General features: G+C 36.6%; 1 protein-coding gene across 4 annotated transcripts in view; it reads left to right on the top strand.

The window, feature by feature from the left end:
• STK3 (serine/threonine kinase 3) overlaps positions 1 to 13,940 on the top strand; it is a 138,375-nt gene that overhangs the window by 55,198 nt on the left and 69,237 nt on the right. For all 4 annotated transcript variants that reach the window (XM_040586646.1, XM_040586648.1, XM_040586645.1 and 1 more), the window contains exons 7-8: positions 10,667 to 10,804; positions 13,340 to 13,465. In XM_040586646.1, coding sequence (XP_040442580.1) covers positions 10,667 to 10,804; positions 13,340 to 13,465 — 264 coding nt within the window. The remainder of the gene's footprint in view (positions 1 to 10,666; positions 10,805 to 13,339; positions 13,466 to 13,940) is intronic.

The raw sequence follows: 13,940 nt of genomic DNA, 5'->3' as shown, positions 1-13,940 counted from the left end.
AAGCAATCTTAATTAATTCAATCTTTCCTTGTAGGCTGTGTTTTTTAAATATCTAGGCAACGTAGTTGCTCTTTTTTGAATAATCTTCAGTTGTTTCTCATCTCTGAAAGTGTGATGTCTAAAGCTGAACACAGTGCTGCTGCTGGAGGTCTGGTGTATCCTGAGTAAAGAACAACTACTGCATATTTCTTGAATACCTTCTGTCATTACTACTGTGTGTGGTTATGGCAGAAGTTTCACATTTAATGTCCAGCAAGTTTACTACAGCTTTTTCTCACAAATATAAGTTACTCACTCCTTGGCTTTTTTATTAGTAAATATACTTGCAAATGCAGTTTTTCCACTTCATGTCTCAGTAAATGTTAATATGTTTCTGGATGTAATCACTGCCTCATTTTCTCAGAAACTTCAGAAAATACTGTGGGAAGAACAGAAAAGATTTTATTATTAAAATAAGCTATGTTGATGCAGTTTTCTTGGAGGGAAAGTAAGTTTTTTAGTCTGAGTAACAAAATTGGAACCTTGTATGCATTATGTTTATGAATTTTCTAGATAGTACTGAATCAGGAGTAAAAGAAACTATGGTGGAAGATGACTAATTTAATTATAGGAGTATTCCCTGGGTTCAGTCATGTCATGTGCCTCTTCAGAACTGTTTCCTTGTTTTGTAACTGATAAGGAGCTAGTTGTTAAAGTTCAATGCTGAAAAAATAAAAAGTTGTTCAGGTTCAAGACTCTTCATTTTTTAGGTCTCTCAGATTCTATGAAAGGGGTATTTAAGTCACAGCAGGATGCTTTTATCTGAGTGAGGTACCGATATTCATAAAGACACATTGATCCTCTTTTGATTTCTGGGCACCTGTATGACTGGAAAATATCCTTTAGGCAGTGAGTAGCCTGGCTTTTGAGCAGAGATCTGTCATAATGTATAATTTGGTCGGAGAGGCTTTTAAATGTTGATGAAGTTCCCTGAGGGTAATGGTGGAACCTCGAACTGGCTAGTGGTCTGAAGTGGCCCCATCTCTCAGTTATGGTGATTTCCACATAAAGAGAAGGTTTTGCCATTATCAAAAGGAAATTTTCCCTGTACAGCTATGTTTATAAATACTTTTTTCCCCCCGAGTCTACGTCAAGTAAAAATTGCGTTAGAAGGTTAAACCACTACCTCAGATACTTCTTTCAGTCTAAAGACAGCTTAATATCTGTTCCTTTTTCTTCTTCTACCTTAAAAAAAGCCCCACAAAACTCTTCCTTTGCTCAAAGAAAAAAAAATCCTAAAAACACAACATGTGCATACATCTGTGCACCCTTCTTCTTTCCAATTAAATGTATCTTTCTCACTTGGTGGTGAGATTGAGGATATGTTGCAGAACAACAATCATAAATTAATTTTTGGCTCATTTAGGTTTTTCTTTTGGTGAGTGAAATTGTTGGAAATACTGTCCTACGTGGTGTTTGAAGCTCCAGTTTCTTTCAGGCATTTGAAACTTTTGTGTGTGTTTGCAAGATTTGCTGTCTTTCATTGTCTTGTTTTCTGGTAGCGTCTGGATTTTTTTAGGCATCGTGGTGTGGGTGATTTTTTTTTTTTTTTTGTTTGGTTTATTTGTCCCTGGACACTGTAAAAATGTGGAGATTTGTAATCATTGTAGATGTGAACTTTCACTATAATCTTTCAATAACATGTTAAGCAATTACACTGTTATGTACCCATATGGTATTATTTGCAAGTTAGGTATTTTTCTTTGAAAATTCCTGTATATGTCAATTTTTTTAAAAAAGTTATATTCAAAACCTTTAGCTGCCTCGGGTGGTTTAAGCACAAAATCTTGAGTAGCGTGAATTTATTTTGGTTTTCAGTGAATGTCTTTGCTTTAAAAATTGTGTGATTTCATTTATCTAAAACACTTAGCCCCTCCGACCCCAAAAAACCAACGAAAAAACCCCAACAAAGCCAAAGAACAGTGGAGAAACCTTCATGAGACTGCAGATATTTCCATGCTTTATTTTTAATTTCTATAGACTTTCAAAATGCGTTTGTTGCCCTTCTTTTAAGGCTTGCTATCTATGTTAAGGGAGGGGAGAATTTTGATGTTCAGATTGTCTTCCATTGTAATTTCACTGATATCAATGAGTTTGTAACCTTGCAGATGAAATGGGAACTTGAATGTTACATCTCTAAACAAAAAGGAAATGGGAGAACAACGTACAGTTGAAAGGCAGAATTGGAGAGTGTGCTGAAGAGTTGGGTTCAGGAAATCAAAATAGCTCTACGGAATTGGATAGAAAACCTCAAACTATTCCATTTTAAACTAGAAGATGGGAAGTTGGGACAAGGTAATAGTCAAAAAATCTGAAGTTGCAAGTCATGAAGCATTCCTCAAATCTCAGGCAATTATTTAAATATGTTGGAAGAAAGCCTGGAGAAATGTTGATAGGCCTGCTGGAGTTGAAGGGAGAAGAAGAAATAAGGCCAGTGCAGATAAAGTTGTTTCTTTGTGTATAATTCCATCAGGTAATTTGTTGAGTTGCTTCCAGATCTCTTCGGATAGTACAGGTGATGACTTGTGAGAGTTCAAGAAACTTTGAAAAATGAAACGGAGAAAAAAGTCCAACCAAACAAAAAAAACCCACCCACCCCTGAATGAATTGGTAAATTAACTGGCAGTAGGACAGCATACTGAGATGATATTTCTGGGAAAAGACTGGTGGTAATAAATATTTTTATTACTCATCTGAAAAAGGGGTTTGATAATGAACAGACATATGCAGATGACACGATCCTTGTAGATGAGTTAGCAGGGGGAACTTGCTCCTTGTTTTGCTAATTGGATAACAGCCAGTGCAGTAAATTCTGTCTTTTTAATATACCAGTGCAGATTTGTTTCAGGATATGGTAGAACTTTAAAGTTATGATATGTGATGGGATTTAAAAAACAGTTGCATAAGTGAGCTTGTAAAAAAAAAAAAAAAAAAAAAAAAAAAAACCAACAAAAACAAACCCCCAAAAAACCAACATAAGAAAACCCAAACCCAGACTGAATGAACTTGTGGCCTTAGAATCCCAGCTTCTTCAAGCTATTGTGCCAGAACATATTAGCTGCAATATTATTTGGAAATGTGAAGCAATTTTTTAAAAGGAAGTATGGAATCGTAGAATATCTCAAATTTGAAGGAAAGGACCCATAAGGGTCATAGAGTCCAACTTCCACCTTTAATAGAAAGAGTAAGTTCAGAGGTGAATCTTCAGGTGCAGTTCTGTTGCGTGACAGTCCTAGGAAGGCAAGGGTTGATTCTTTTCAGTAGATTTACAATGGCAGTTAGTATTGCAAAATATTTGAGATTGGTATCTTTACGTGCTTGACCTATTGTCATGCTGTCAAAATGTTATGAACTTACTAGCAATAATAAATATACAGGTCAATATAAATGGCTTATCTTTCAGTAACTCATCTTTGCTGTTAATCATGTGATTATTTTTTCCATTACATGTCTTTTCTCTGTGTTTATTACTTTATTACTTTACATCTTAAGCAAATTATAGTTTGCTTTGAACAGCGAAGGTCATCATTCCAGAAGGAAGCTTGTGACAGTGAAAGGCTGTTAAGCCACTGGTAACAGTTGTGGGTTGGATTTTTTTTATTTTTTTTCTTTTTTCATTTCTTCTCCTTTCTCTGTTCTGGTACTTTATTAAATGCTCCTAGTATTAATATGTGAGATGTCTGTCATTTTCTCCTAAAGTAATTTGAATGTCCTTTTTACTCTATCGTGTATGTGATTTAATCAGTGGTCACTCCTGAAGAACTGTTGAGGTGAGCACAATAGAATTGCATGTTAAATGTAACAGGTATTTCCCTTCATTAGGATTAAAAACTCCCTGTCAGTTACTGTTTGTCCAGAAGTTCTCGGACTAAATCTCCACTTAGTCCTTCCTGCATTTAGGCCTGTGTTGATAATACTAGCTGTGCTTTGCTGGGAGCTTGTGAGGCAGGTGGGTGTAACAGCACGGCATTCTCCTTCTGTTACTCAGTTGGATGAACAGTCACTGCTAACTGGTAGTGAAGGAAGTGTCTTTTTGACTGAACAATGATAGGCATCTTTAAGTTTTTGCTTAACGTCAGAAATTTAATTTTATTGCTAGGAGTAGATGTTTTTTGATATTTGGTACTATCAGTTTTTCCAGTTCTGTGAAAGGGGAAAACTCTTTTGTTTCTCTCTTGATCTAGCTTTCAGGATAATGTAATTGCTGGTTTGTGTTTTTTGTGTGTGTGTTTTTTTCTTTTTTTTTCTCTTCCCCCCCCCCCCGATGGCATTTCCAAACATTTTTCTTTTGATAATTCATTGTTAAAGTCAACGGAAAAATAAGTAACTTCAATGAATGTTTTTTTCCCCTAAATTGGTAACAGCTTCTTCAATATTTTAGCTTAAACCAAGAATTTATTTTAGCTAAGATATGGAAGAAACAGTTATAGATTGGGTGGCTAGATCAGTTTGGAGTGTTTGACTGAACATATCTTCAGTAAATGCTTTTTAAGACACAGTTTCAAAAAAAGTGTTCATGGTAAATTAAAAGGGTGGAATTTATTTGACAACTTTTGTATTTTTATGTTCTTTAATTCAGGGTAAATTGTTCAGCTCTTCCTGTGCAAAATTGAAATTAATGCTCTGTTTTAGTGAGTTTCTTCAAGCCAGTTTTCTGTTGGAAGTACGTGAACTATGAGACAGGCAGTGAAAAATGAAGAAACTAGTACTGCATTGGCTACTTGATGCACAGTTTTGATTTTAGTCGTTCAGGTTCTTGATCTCTGTAGTTCACGTTGCTCTTGTCACTGAGATTAATCAAGAGCAGCATTTACCTCCCCAGAAAAGGAAGATATAATTGGATGAGTGAAAATAGGTGCATGACTGAGAAGCCACTTTTTTCTTTCCAAAAATGAAGAGTAAAATTGGTATTGGCTGCTTCAACAGAAGTAGTATTTCACGCAGAAAGATAATTAAGCTTTTCAAACATTTTGAATCCCACAGTTAGGCATTTTATCAGACTCAGGGGACCGTGAGAATCTCCTTCGATCAGGTATCTGATAGATGTCTGATGGAACCAGACCTGTTTCTAATTCTGCACAGAAAGTGTGAGCACACTAAAAGACCTGCATGAATTTCTGTGCATATGGGAGGAGGAAGCTGGTGACTTTCAGGGTGCTTCTAACAATTAAATGATATTGGAGTTCTGAATTTTCAAAAAACCCCAAAACTACCCAACAAAAAATGTTCAACAAAGCAAAACCAATGTAGAACCTGTTAGTATCTCACCCTTACTTTCCTGCTGGTGTTTCATTTCTAGACAGCTGCTGAATTGTGTAATTGAATAATTAGTGGTGTTTCAATAGCCTTTTCAAAGGCTATTCAAGAAGGAGGGGAAGTTCTATGACATGTATCACAAAGAAGGTAAAAATATCTTTCAGCTGATTCTTTGTTTCTAAAGGTAATAAAATGTTATGGTATTTAGTATTTAATACCCCCAGCCCCAGAGGATTTCATACTCTAAAATGTGTTACTGAGTTTAACTGCATTTTGGAGTTCTTCTGTGGTAGATTGATAAACTAAGTAGAATAATTGTGGTGCCAAAACCTGGAGTCACAAACTGCATTTGGCTGTCTTGTATCCTTACCCTTTTTATAAAAATATTTTCTCTTCGTAGATTCTAGCAATGGAATTTCATAGCGTGAAAATTATAAAGTTGCCACAATATAAAAATCTTCAGTGTCTCCTTCAGTAACAGTCATGATACGGGACAAATAATAACAGTAAAAATTATACTTTTGATTTCCTTCTATTTATTACACATCACATATTTCAGCTAACCAATAGAGATAAGTCATTCAAGGAGCTAAAACCCGAAAGACATAGTACCCCTACGGAATTCCTGTTGATCATTTAATGTGTTCATGGGCTGTGTGAAATACAGATGCGTTACCCTGACTGACAGGAAGAATAAGATGGAAGGATTTTCTGATTAGGAAATTCCAAATGCGGTATATGAGGGTCTCATTTTTCTTTTGGCGTTTCCTAATTCATCATCATCACTATAATTACATTTTCATGCCAACAAAGTTGTCCATAAAATAACCTTCATGGAAAAAATGTTTTCAGCCTGGACTTCATTTAAAATGCTAGGACCTTTCAAAATAGTGAAAAGAAAATCATGGGCTGACCTGTGCAGTTCTGCTCTCATATAAGACCTGGTCCTCAGTCCAGTGTTCAGCTTAACTGTAATTGCTGGTTATCAAGCAGGTAAGTACTTCCAGGCAACGGTTATGGTAGAAACTCTGTTAGATGGTCTAGTGCCCAATTCAGAAGTGGTCACTGAAAGCTGCCCTAGCTGATGCATCTTACCCCCGTCTTTTGTTGGGTACATACTGTAATCTGCCTTGGATTCTGGTTTCACTGCAGGATGTAGGACATCAGAGCAATGTATGAAAGATGATTCAAAGTAGAGCTGGGCTCAAGGTTTAGAGGTGGAAGGGCCGGTTCAGGACAAATTTGGAGTGGACTCTGTATTGCAAACAGATGAAGACAAACACCGATTAAGCTGCTGTGGTCCCTCAGGCCTGAGTTCTAACATCTTACAGCTTAGAGTTTATAATTTTTTAAAGGATGATTGAGTGGTTAAAAGTGAAGACTTGAGCCATGTGGTCTAAAAACTTGGCTGTACATTTGATGTGTTACTTGAGTAAGACTTGTCAGTCTCTCAGATACATAAGGAAATGTGGATAGTGATGTTGTAGGTGGGAGAGGGAGAAGAGTTGGCGCCAGCTCTTTCATAGTATGTCAGAGGCTGTCCCCTCTGTTGAACAATTTCTTCCTAATGTTTCTTGCAGTTGTTACTGCCAGTTCAGCCCATGCTGTTCTGTGGATGGTAGATTATATTTGGGTTTTCTTTTAAGCAACAGTTGCCTAACACCAACCTGTTATTGATGGCATTGCCATCAGCTCTACTGTGAGAGCGGAGCTAATACCAATAGCTGTGGGAAACTTCTAGAGAAAATTACAAGTGGAGTGGAGGCAAAAAATCGTGACAAGTAATGCTTTGGGAGAATGGAGAGACTGGAGTAATATAGGGTAAGTTGAAAGAAGCATGAAAAAAACAAGTCTTTTGGCTTTCCTACTTCCCTTGGCACCTGTGGAACAGAGTGACTGGAACAGCTTAGTTTTGTTTTAAATAGGAGAGAGTTCTTTTATGATAGAAGAGATGTATTTGACAAGAAATGGAAGCGAAAATGAGGAATAAGTTCCTGTCAGATAAGCATTTTGTTTTTATTCTTGGAGATTTGGGACTAGCTTTATAATTCTCCAGTGACTGCTTTGCAAGCTGCTTGGAAGGAAACAGAAGTAGTTGGAAGCTAAATCATAGACTATTTTGAAAGAGAGGGAACTTAACTTTTATGCAGAGAAATATGCAAGCCAAAGTAAGGAAGTGGGGGGGGGGAAGCTGGAACTGAAAACCAGCCTTTCGGGCTAGTTTAATGAAAGGGAGTGCTGCGAGCTGGAGGGAGAGGTACATGCTATCAAAGTGCATGGCATAATTAGCAAGTTGGACTAAATGTTTGGAATAAGTAGTTTCTGTACACATGAAGTTTTTTTTTTTTCACCTAACACAGCTCATGTCGTATATGAGGATTTTAAAAAAAGCCTGCAGTTTAATAATTAAATAAATACATGTTTCTGAAGTAGATATTTTCAACAAACATACAAAGCATAAATGTGGATTTAGGACCCTAACTCTAGCTCTTGAATATCTAGTTTTGTGGCTTTTATTGCCTGCCATAAAAGAATGATTCATGAATTCCCTCTTTCTTCTCATTGTCCTTTGTGAATTATAAAGAAGTAATTTCTTTGTTGTGGTTCTTAGCTGCTGTTTGGTTGATGAAAATAATTGGCGATGGTAAATAGTTTTCCTACAACATTGGAGCTGAGTAGGACTCTGAAACTCAGCTTTGCTTACCTGTGGAAAGACAGGTCAATGTTTGTTATCAAACAGGAGGTACACAATTTGACACCGTAAACAGAAGTTACCAGTCTTCTGTTACAGCTGTGTATTTTCAATTGCTACTGCAGAGCTAGCTGTTAAGAGTAGCTGAAGATAAGATCAAAAGTCATCAGTTCAGAGTTCAGAAGAGATGATTACTTTCAAGGACAGAAACAGCTCAATTTGTTAGCTACTGCTTTATACCAGTAGTGCTTCACTTGTGATACAAGATTTAATTGTCAGTATAATGGAGTAGGTGAGGCCAATTACAGGGTAATAGAGTGCCACCTTTCCTATCTTGAGTTCATATACTGGTTTGGCATGGCTGCCCACTGCAAATATAAAGCTATTTTAGCATACTTCTTTATTAAACAAAATGCCCAGCTCTCTTGTAATTCTTGTATTAGTCAGATAATGATCCTCAGATCTTTAGTCAGATAATTAAATGAGTTTTGTAAATGCTTTGAATTAAAGCAAACTATACAGTACTGAAATAAGTTTTCATTAAAAGTACAATAAACAGGTTTTGCATCTTTTTGCATGAGTTCTGCTTTTGTTCAGCATATGAGAAGAATTTTAGAATGAGGATTTGAACAAGTTAAACCAACTCTCAAGGTCAGTAAGTCTTCTTGAGAAGTTATGGATAAAATCTCAGGAAGTTTCCTCTTCCTTCTCCCCATGTTTCAAACATAACCTGAAGCTTCTGGTGTCTCTACTGTGTTAACAGTGTGCATAATGTCTCATTTCAATTTTTTTCCCCTTTTCTGAGTATTTATTTATGCCTGTCCTTGTAGAAAAACTAAGAACTACTACTCCCTTTCACTTTGAAAAATGTGGTTGAATTGAACCTGCATTTAGAAGAAAATAGCTTATTATTTCTGTCAATAGACCTAGCTCTAAATATTTTGTTGTTATCATGTATAAATCTTAAGCAATGATACTGAATGCATGTGCGATATTACATACAGAATTTCAAAATTTCCAATTATTTTTCAGTAGTCGCAGAATTTTACTGCTCTTTTTCCCCCTACAAGTGTAAATCTATAATAAGAGGAAAACCTGGAAAAAATCACAAAGAAAATGGCACAACATATATAATTTTAAGTAGGGCAAACCTTTTTTTTTGTATAGTATAGATCTTTTTTCCTAGTTAAAAAATATGTCTGCATATGGTTCTTGACAGCGTGAAATTTCTGTTACATAGGTAAAATGCTGCCTTTTCAATTTCAAGTAAATTATCACTGCTAGTAAACAAGTTACTTGATATTTGTCATCTTTTCTGAATCTTTTTAGAAAAAGCATGTTTTAAAACTACATCTGAAGAATTACGAATGCAAAAGGAAATAGTAATCCTACCAAATTTCCTAAGCAATTCTCCTGAAAAGCTTAATGCAGTTAAGAGAGGTGAAGGTGAACTTGGTTTTTCTCAGCAACTTTATATGTGTCTGTTTAAACAAGCAGTGCTGTCATTTCTACTAAGAATTTCTGAAAGAACAAAATCAGCATCCTCTTTAAGCAAAAACAGTTCAGGATTCCTACAAGTTTTAGGGAAAGTTTTAGAATTACATTTGACTTGGTTTAGTTTTGCGTGTTTGCCATCTGCAGTGAAAAAGTATATTGGGAAAAAAATAGGTAATTTTTGCTTAGTTGTACGTGCAGTATGATATGCTATTGAAATATAAAAATGAAAAACAATGCAACTTCATTGAGCCAAATACTTACTCCTCTTGAAGTCACCATTATCCTTTATAAAACTCCTCCCTAGATATGGCAAGCCGACGGCATCCTGGCTTGTATCATAAAGAGTGTGGCCAGCAGGACGCGGGAAGTGATCCCTGTACTAGTGAGGCCGCACCTTGAATCCTGAGTTTGGTTTTGGGCCCGTCACTGCAGGAGGGACGTTGAGGTGCTGGAGCGTGTCCAGAGAAGGGCAACGGGGCTGGTGAAGGGTCTGGAGCACAGGTCTTGTGAGGAGCAGCTGAGGGACCTGGGGTGGTTTAGTCTGGAGAGGAGGCTCAGGGGAGACCTAGCTTTCTACAGCTGCCTGAAAGGAGGCTGTTGCGAGGTAGGTGTCAGTCTCTTCTCCCAAATAACAAGTGACAGGACAAGAGGAAATGGCCTCAAGTTGTGCCGGGAAGGTTTGTTTAGTTTGGATATTAGGAAAGATTTCTTCAGTGAAAGTCTTGTCAAGCACTGGAACAGGCTTCGCAGGGAAGTGGTTGAGTCACCATCCCTGGAGGTATTTAAGAGACATGTAGATGTGATACTTGGGGACGTGGTTTAGTGGTGGGCTTAGCAGTGCTGGGCTAATGTTTGGACTTAATGATCTTAAAGGGTTTTTCCCCACCTAAATGATTCTATGATGTCTCAAGATGGATAAACAGCAACAGGTAAAATAATGAGTGATGTGCTCAGAGGGGTACAGTGTAAGTAGGGAAAATCTAATGGGAAGTTGTTACATTAGTAGCAGATGGATTTAATTTCTGAATCTTGATCTGAGTGGAAATCCTAGCGTACTTAAAATTTGACCTCCAGATTCTTAGCCTGATAAGAAAGGTGGATCAAGCAATTTATTTACTTGGCTTTAGTGCTGTGGTGATGTGCTTTGTTTAAACTTGCTGTTGTTGTTTGATTTTTATCTAGGCTATTTTTATGATTCCTACAAATCCTCCTCCAACCTTCCGAAAGCCAGAGCTCTGGTCTGATGAATTCACAGATTTTGTGAAGAAATGCTTAGTGAAAAATCCTGAACAAAGAGCTACAGCAACACAGCTGCTACAGGTCAGTATTTAAGTTACTGAGGAAATGCAAGTTTTATGGCGCTTTTCCTCTAGTCTCAAACCAGAACTGTTGTGAAAATTTCTAAGGGCAAATCTCATTTTAACTGTTATCATGCTTTATTTCTTTTCCACTTTGTGCTCTTTTCTCTGTCAGCTCCTGCATCTCTACCCTCATTTTATTTCTCCTTTGCTGCTTCTAAAAATTAATTTCTCTTTGTATAGTTTAGGGATGGTTCTTGCTATTAAAATTGGATCTTTGCTTTTTGGTTAGAGGCCCTCGATAGATCTCAGGATTTAGGCAAGTGTTAAGCAAAGGACTTGAGCCCAGGTTACCCTTCAGCGTGGACCACCCATGGAGTATATTCAGTCTTTCTTTCTAGTCACGTCAAATTAAGCAGGCAGGTTGCTTTGTGCCCTAGAAGGGTCTGATACAGATGGACAGTATAACAAGTTTGTTCTTGGACTGTGTTATACCAAGTGGGCACTTTAAAATTCCAGTCACTGTTGTGACTGTGTTGGCAGTGTGGACCTATGGAACCAGGGCTGGGCGTGTCAGGCTTTTGCCCACTTGCTGACCTAAGCTTCTAGTAGCTGCAGAAATGTAACAGTTGCATCTTTTTAATGCTGAGATAGAAATAAAGTAGAGAAATTTCAAGAAACTATGAAAATCAAACAGGAAGGACTGATCTATGAAGAAAGATTTAGTCCTTGTGAAATAGACATAATTTTACAAGGGCTATGCGTTTTAGTGCATGGGAGAGGGAGAAAACATGAAGAAAGTTTTTCTCCTTTGGTCCCATGTTTGTGTTATCCACTGCCTTTTGGGGCCGTCATAATAAGCCTACAAGTAATTAAGGAAAAACAAAGAACAAAGGCACTGAAAGGGGGGTGGTGTGTGGTGCTGGTGGTGGAGAGATTTCTAGAAAATTTGTAGTATGTTCCATGATGATAGAAATGGAATCTTAATCTTCCTCTAAATAAGCTTGCATTGATAATGAGACAGAAATGAGAAATTTTGCTAGGTCCTTTGCTCCTTTTACTTTCCTAAGTCATTAAACTTGGATAATTTAGCATTTTTTTACTCTTTTCACTACTACTGGTAATTATTATTCTTAATTTTCTTTGTTCATCAGTCTATATAAGAATCTCATCTTCTGAAATTTCATTTATAAGACACTCATGCTAGATTTATTGTGATTCTAGCTAGCAATAGCCTCTTAAAATGTAAATCCTAGTAAACTCGCGACAAGGAGAATATAAAAATTTTCCAAAGTAGTTTCCAGTAATAGATCATCAAATTCATAAGTTATGTTATGAATATTTTATTTATTTTGGTGTTCTCACGGTGTGGAAAATAAAATTTAGACTGCAAGGACAGTAAAAATTGAAAGTTACAGGTCATAGTATGATGTATAAACAGTACTTCAGACCTTAGAGATCTGAAGTTCATATGGTTAGCTGAATACTGGCAGGTGGGTAGAAGAGACTTGCAATGTGTGCAAGTAAGAGAAAGAAGGAACCCCCCCCACAATATAACAACCAACCACCAAAACCCAAGCAAGCTTCAGTGATCCTCTTTCCATGTGCTTACTGGCCAGAAAAGCAAATACTGTGTCAAGCACAAGTATGTGTTGCCTTTTCCCCCAGCTGGAATTAGGAGCATGTGTGATGAAGCTGGAGGTGCTGTGGGTGCATGTGAGTGGGAATCAAAATACTGCTTGAGGGGAAAGATCATGGAGGAAAAAGGAGAGTAATTGAATTAATGTACAAAGGGAGATGTATAGGAGACTAAGCTTCATCAATTCTGTTCTATGTGGAACCATTTTTTAGTATTTAACAATAAATTTCTGAGGTGCTTAGTTATGTTTTGCCTAAATTTTGTTTGCGTATAATGATGCAAAAATCAGAGTTTTTCTAACAGCAGGTGTTCACTAGACAGAAAAATGAATGTAAATGGTATAATGCCCGTTGTCTTAAATGAAGAGGTGATGTTTTAAATGGCCTTGAGTTAAAAATTAATCTTCCTGGTAAACGTAAGGTATTCCTTTGCTTGTTCCACATTTCAGCATCATAGATCAAGAAACGTTTTATGACATATGAAGTACAGGTTTGTTGAAGTAGGCAGCCATATTTACTCTGCTTACAGCCACTAATTTATGCTGTCAGTTTGTTAAGATTAATTCAATTCTGTAACTGAATATCTGAAAAAGTTTGTTTTTCTATGTCAGACAATCACCACTCTATTTACTACTTACTGCACATTTCCTTTGGAAAATTATATCCTTAACTATACCACAGTTGTTATATGATTACATTTCCCAAGGCTTGCTTTTATTAAAAATAAAGTATAGTTCAAGTTCAGAAGCAGCTTAACGATATTGTGTGTTGTGTTAGTGTAGATTTTAATTAACGTGTAATGTAAAATACTATTTATCACTGAAATCTATGGTGTTGAGTAACACTTATAATCTCATCTGAAGCATAACTATTGTAATAATATTATATAATCTAATTATTTTTTTTTTCCACCTCCTAGCATACATTTATCAAGAATGCCAAGCCAGTTTCAATTTTAAGGGATCTGATCACTGAAGCTATGGAGATAAAGGCAAAGCGACATGAGGAGCAGCAGAGAGAACTAGAAGAGGAGGAAGAAAATTCAGTGTGTAGCTTTTTTTCCTTTAACTGTCTGTACTTTATAGAAAGTCGCTGTTTTTCCCCTGCTTCCTGTACTTGCGTTCATATACTTTTCTTTACCAGGTTTCTACCTGGTTTTTTTAGCCTATGAGGGCTGAGTGTTCTACTTTTATTTATGATGAGTAATACTGCTGTGAGTAATACTGTATGAGTCAGTTTTCAGCACTATTCCATGAGAAGTCCTAGTAAAATATTTTTTTAGGAAGTGGGAAAAGAAACAATGTCAACTTCAGTGGTTTGGACTAACATTAGAAAAAAAACCCCAACAAACAAAACTGTTAAGGTTCACCTTTCACATATGGGCTTCTAGACAAGTGGTTTAACTTTCAGTTAGGGGGACTTAACGTTGTTGTTGTTGGTGGTGGTGGGTTTGTTTGTTTTTTGTTTTTTTTTTCTGAAGTCTAATGTATGGAATAGTTATGATGCACAGTAAGTAGCGA

Source organism: Falco naumanni, chromosome 3 (genome assembly GCF_017639655.2).
Source record: "Falco naumanni isolate bFalNau1 chromosome 3, bFalNau1.pat, whole genome shotgun sequence".
Taxonomy (NCBI): domain Eukaryota; kingdom Metazoa; phylum Chordata; class Aves; order Falconiformes; family Falconidae; genus Falco; species Falco naumanni.
Note: the sequence above shows the minus strand (reverse complement) of the source record. Positions and strands in the feature narration are given on the sequence as shown.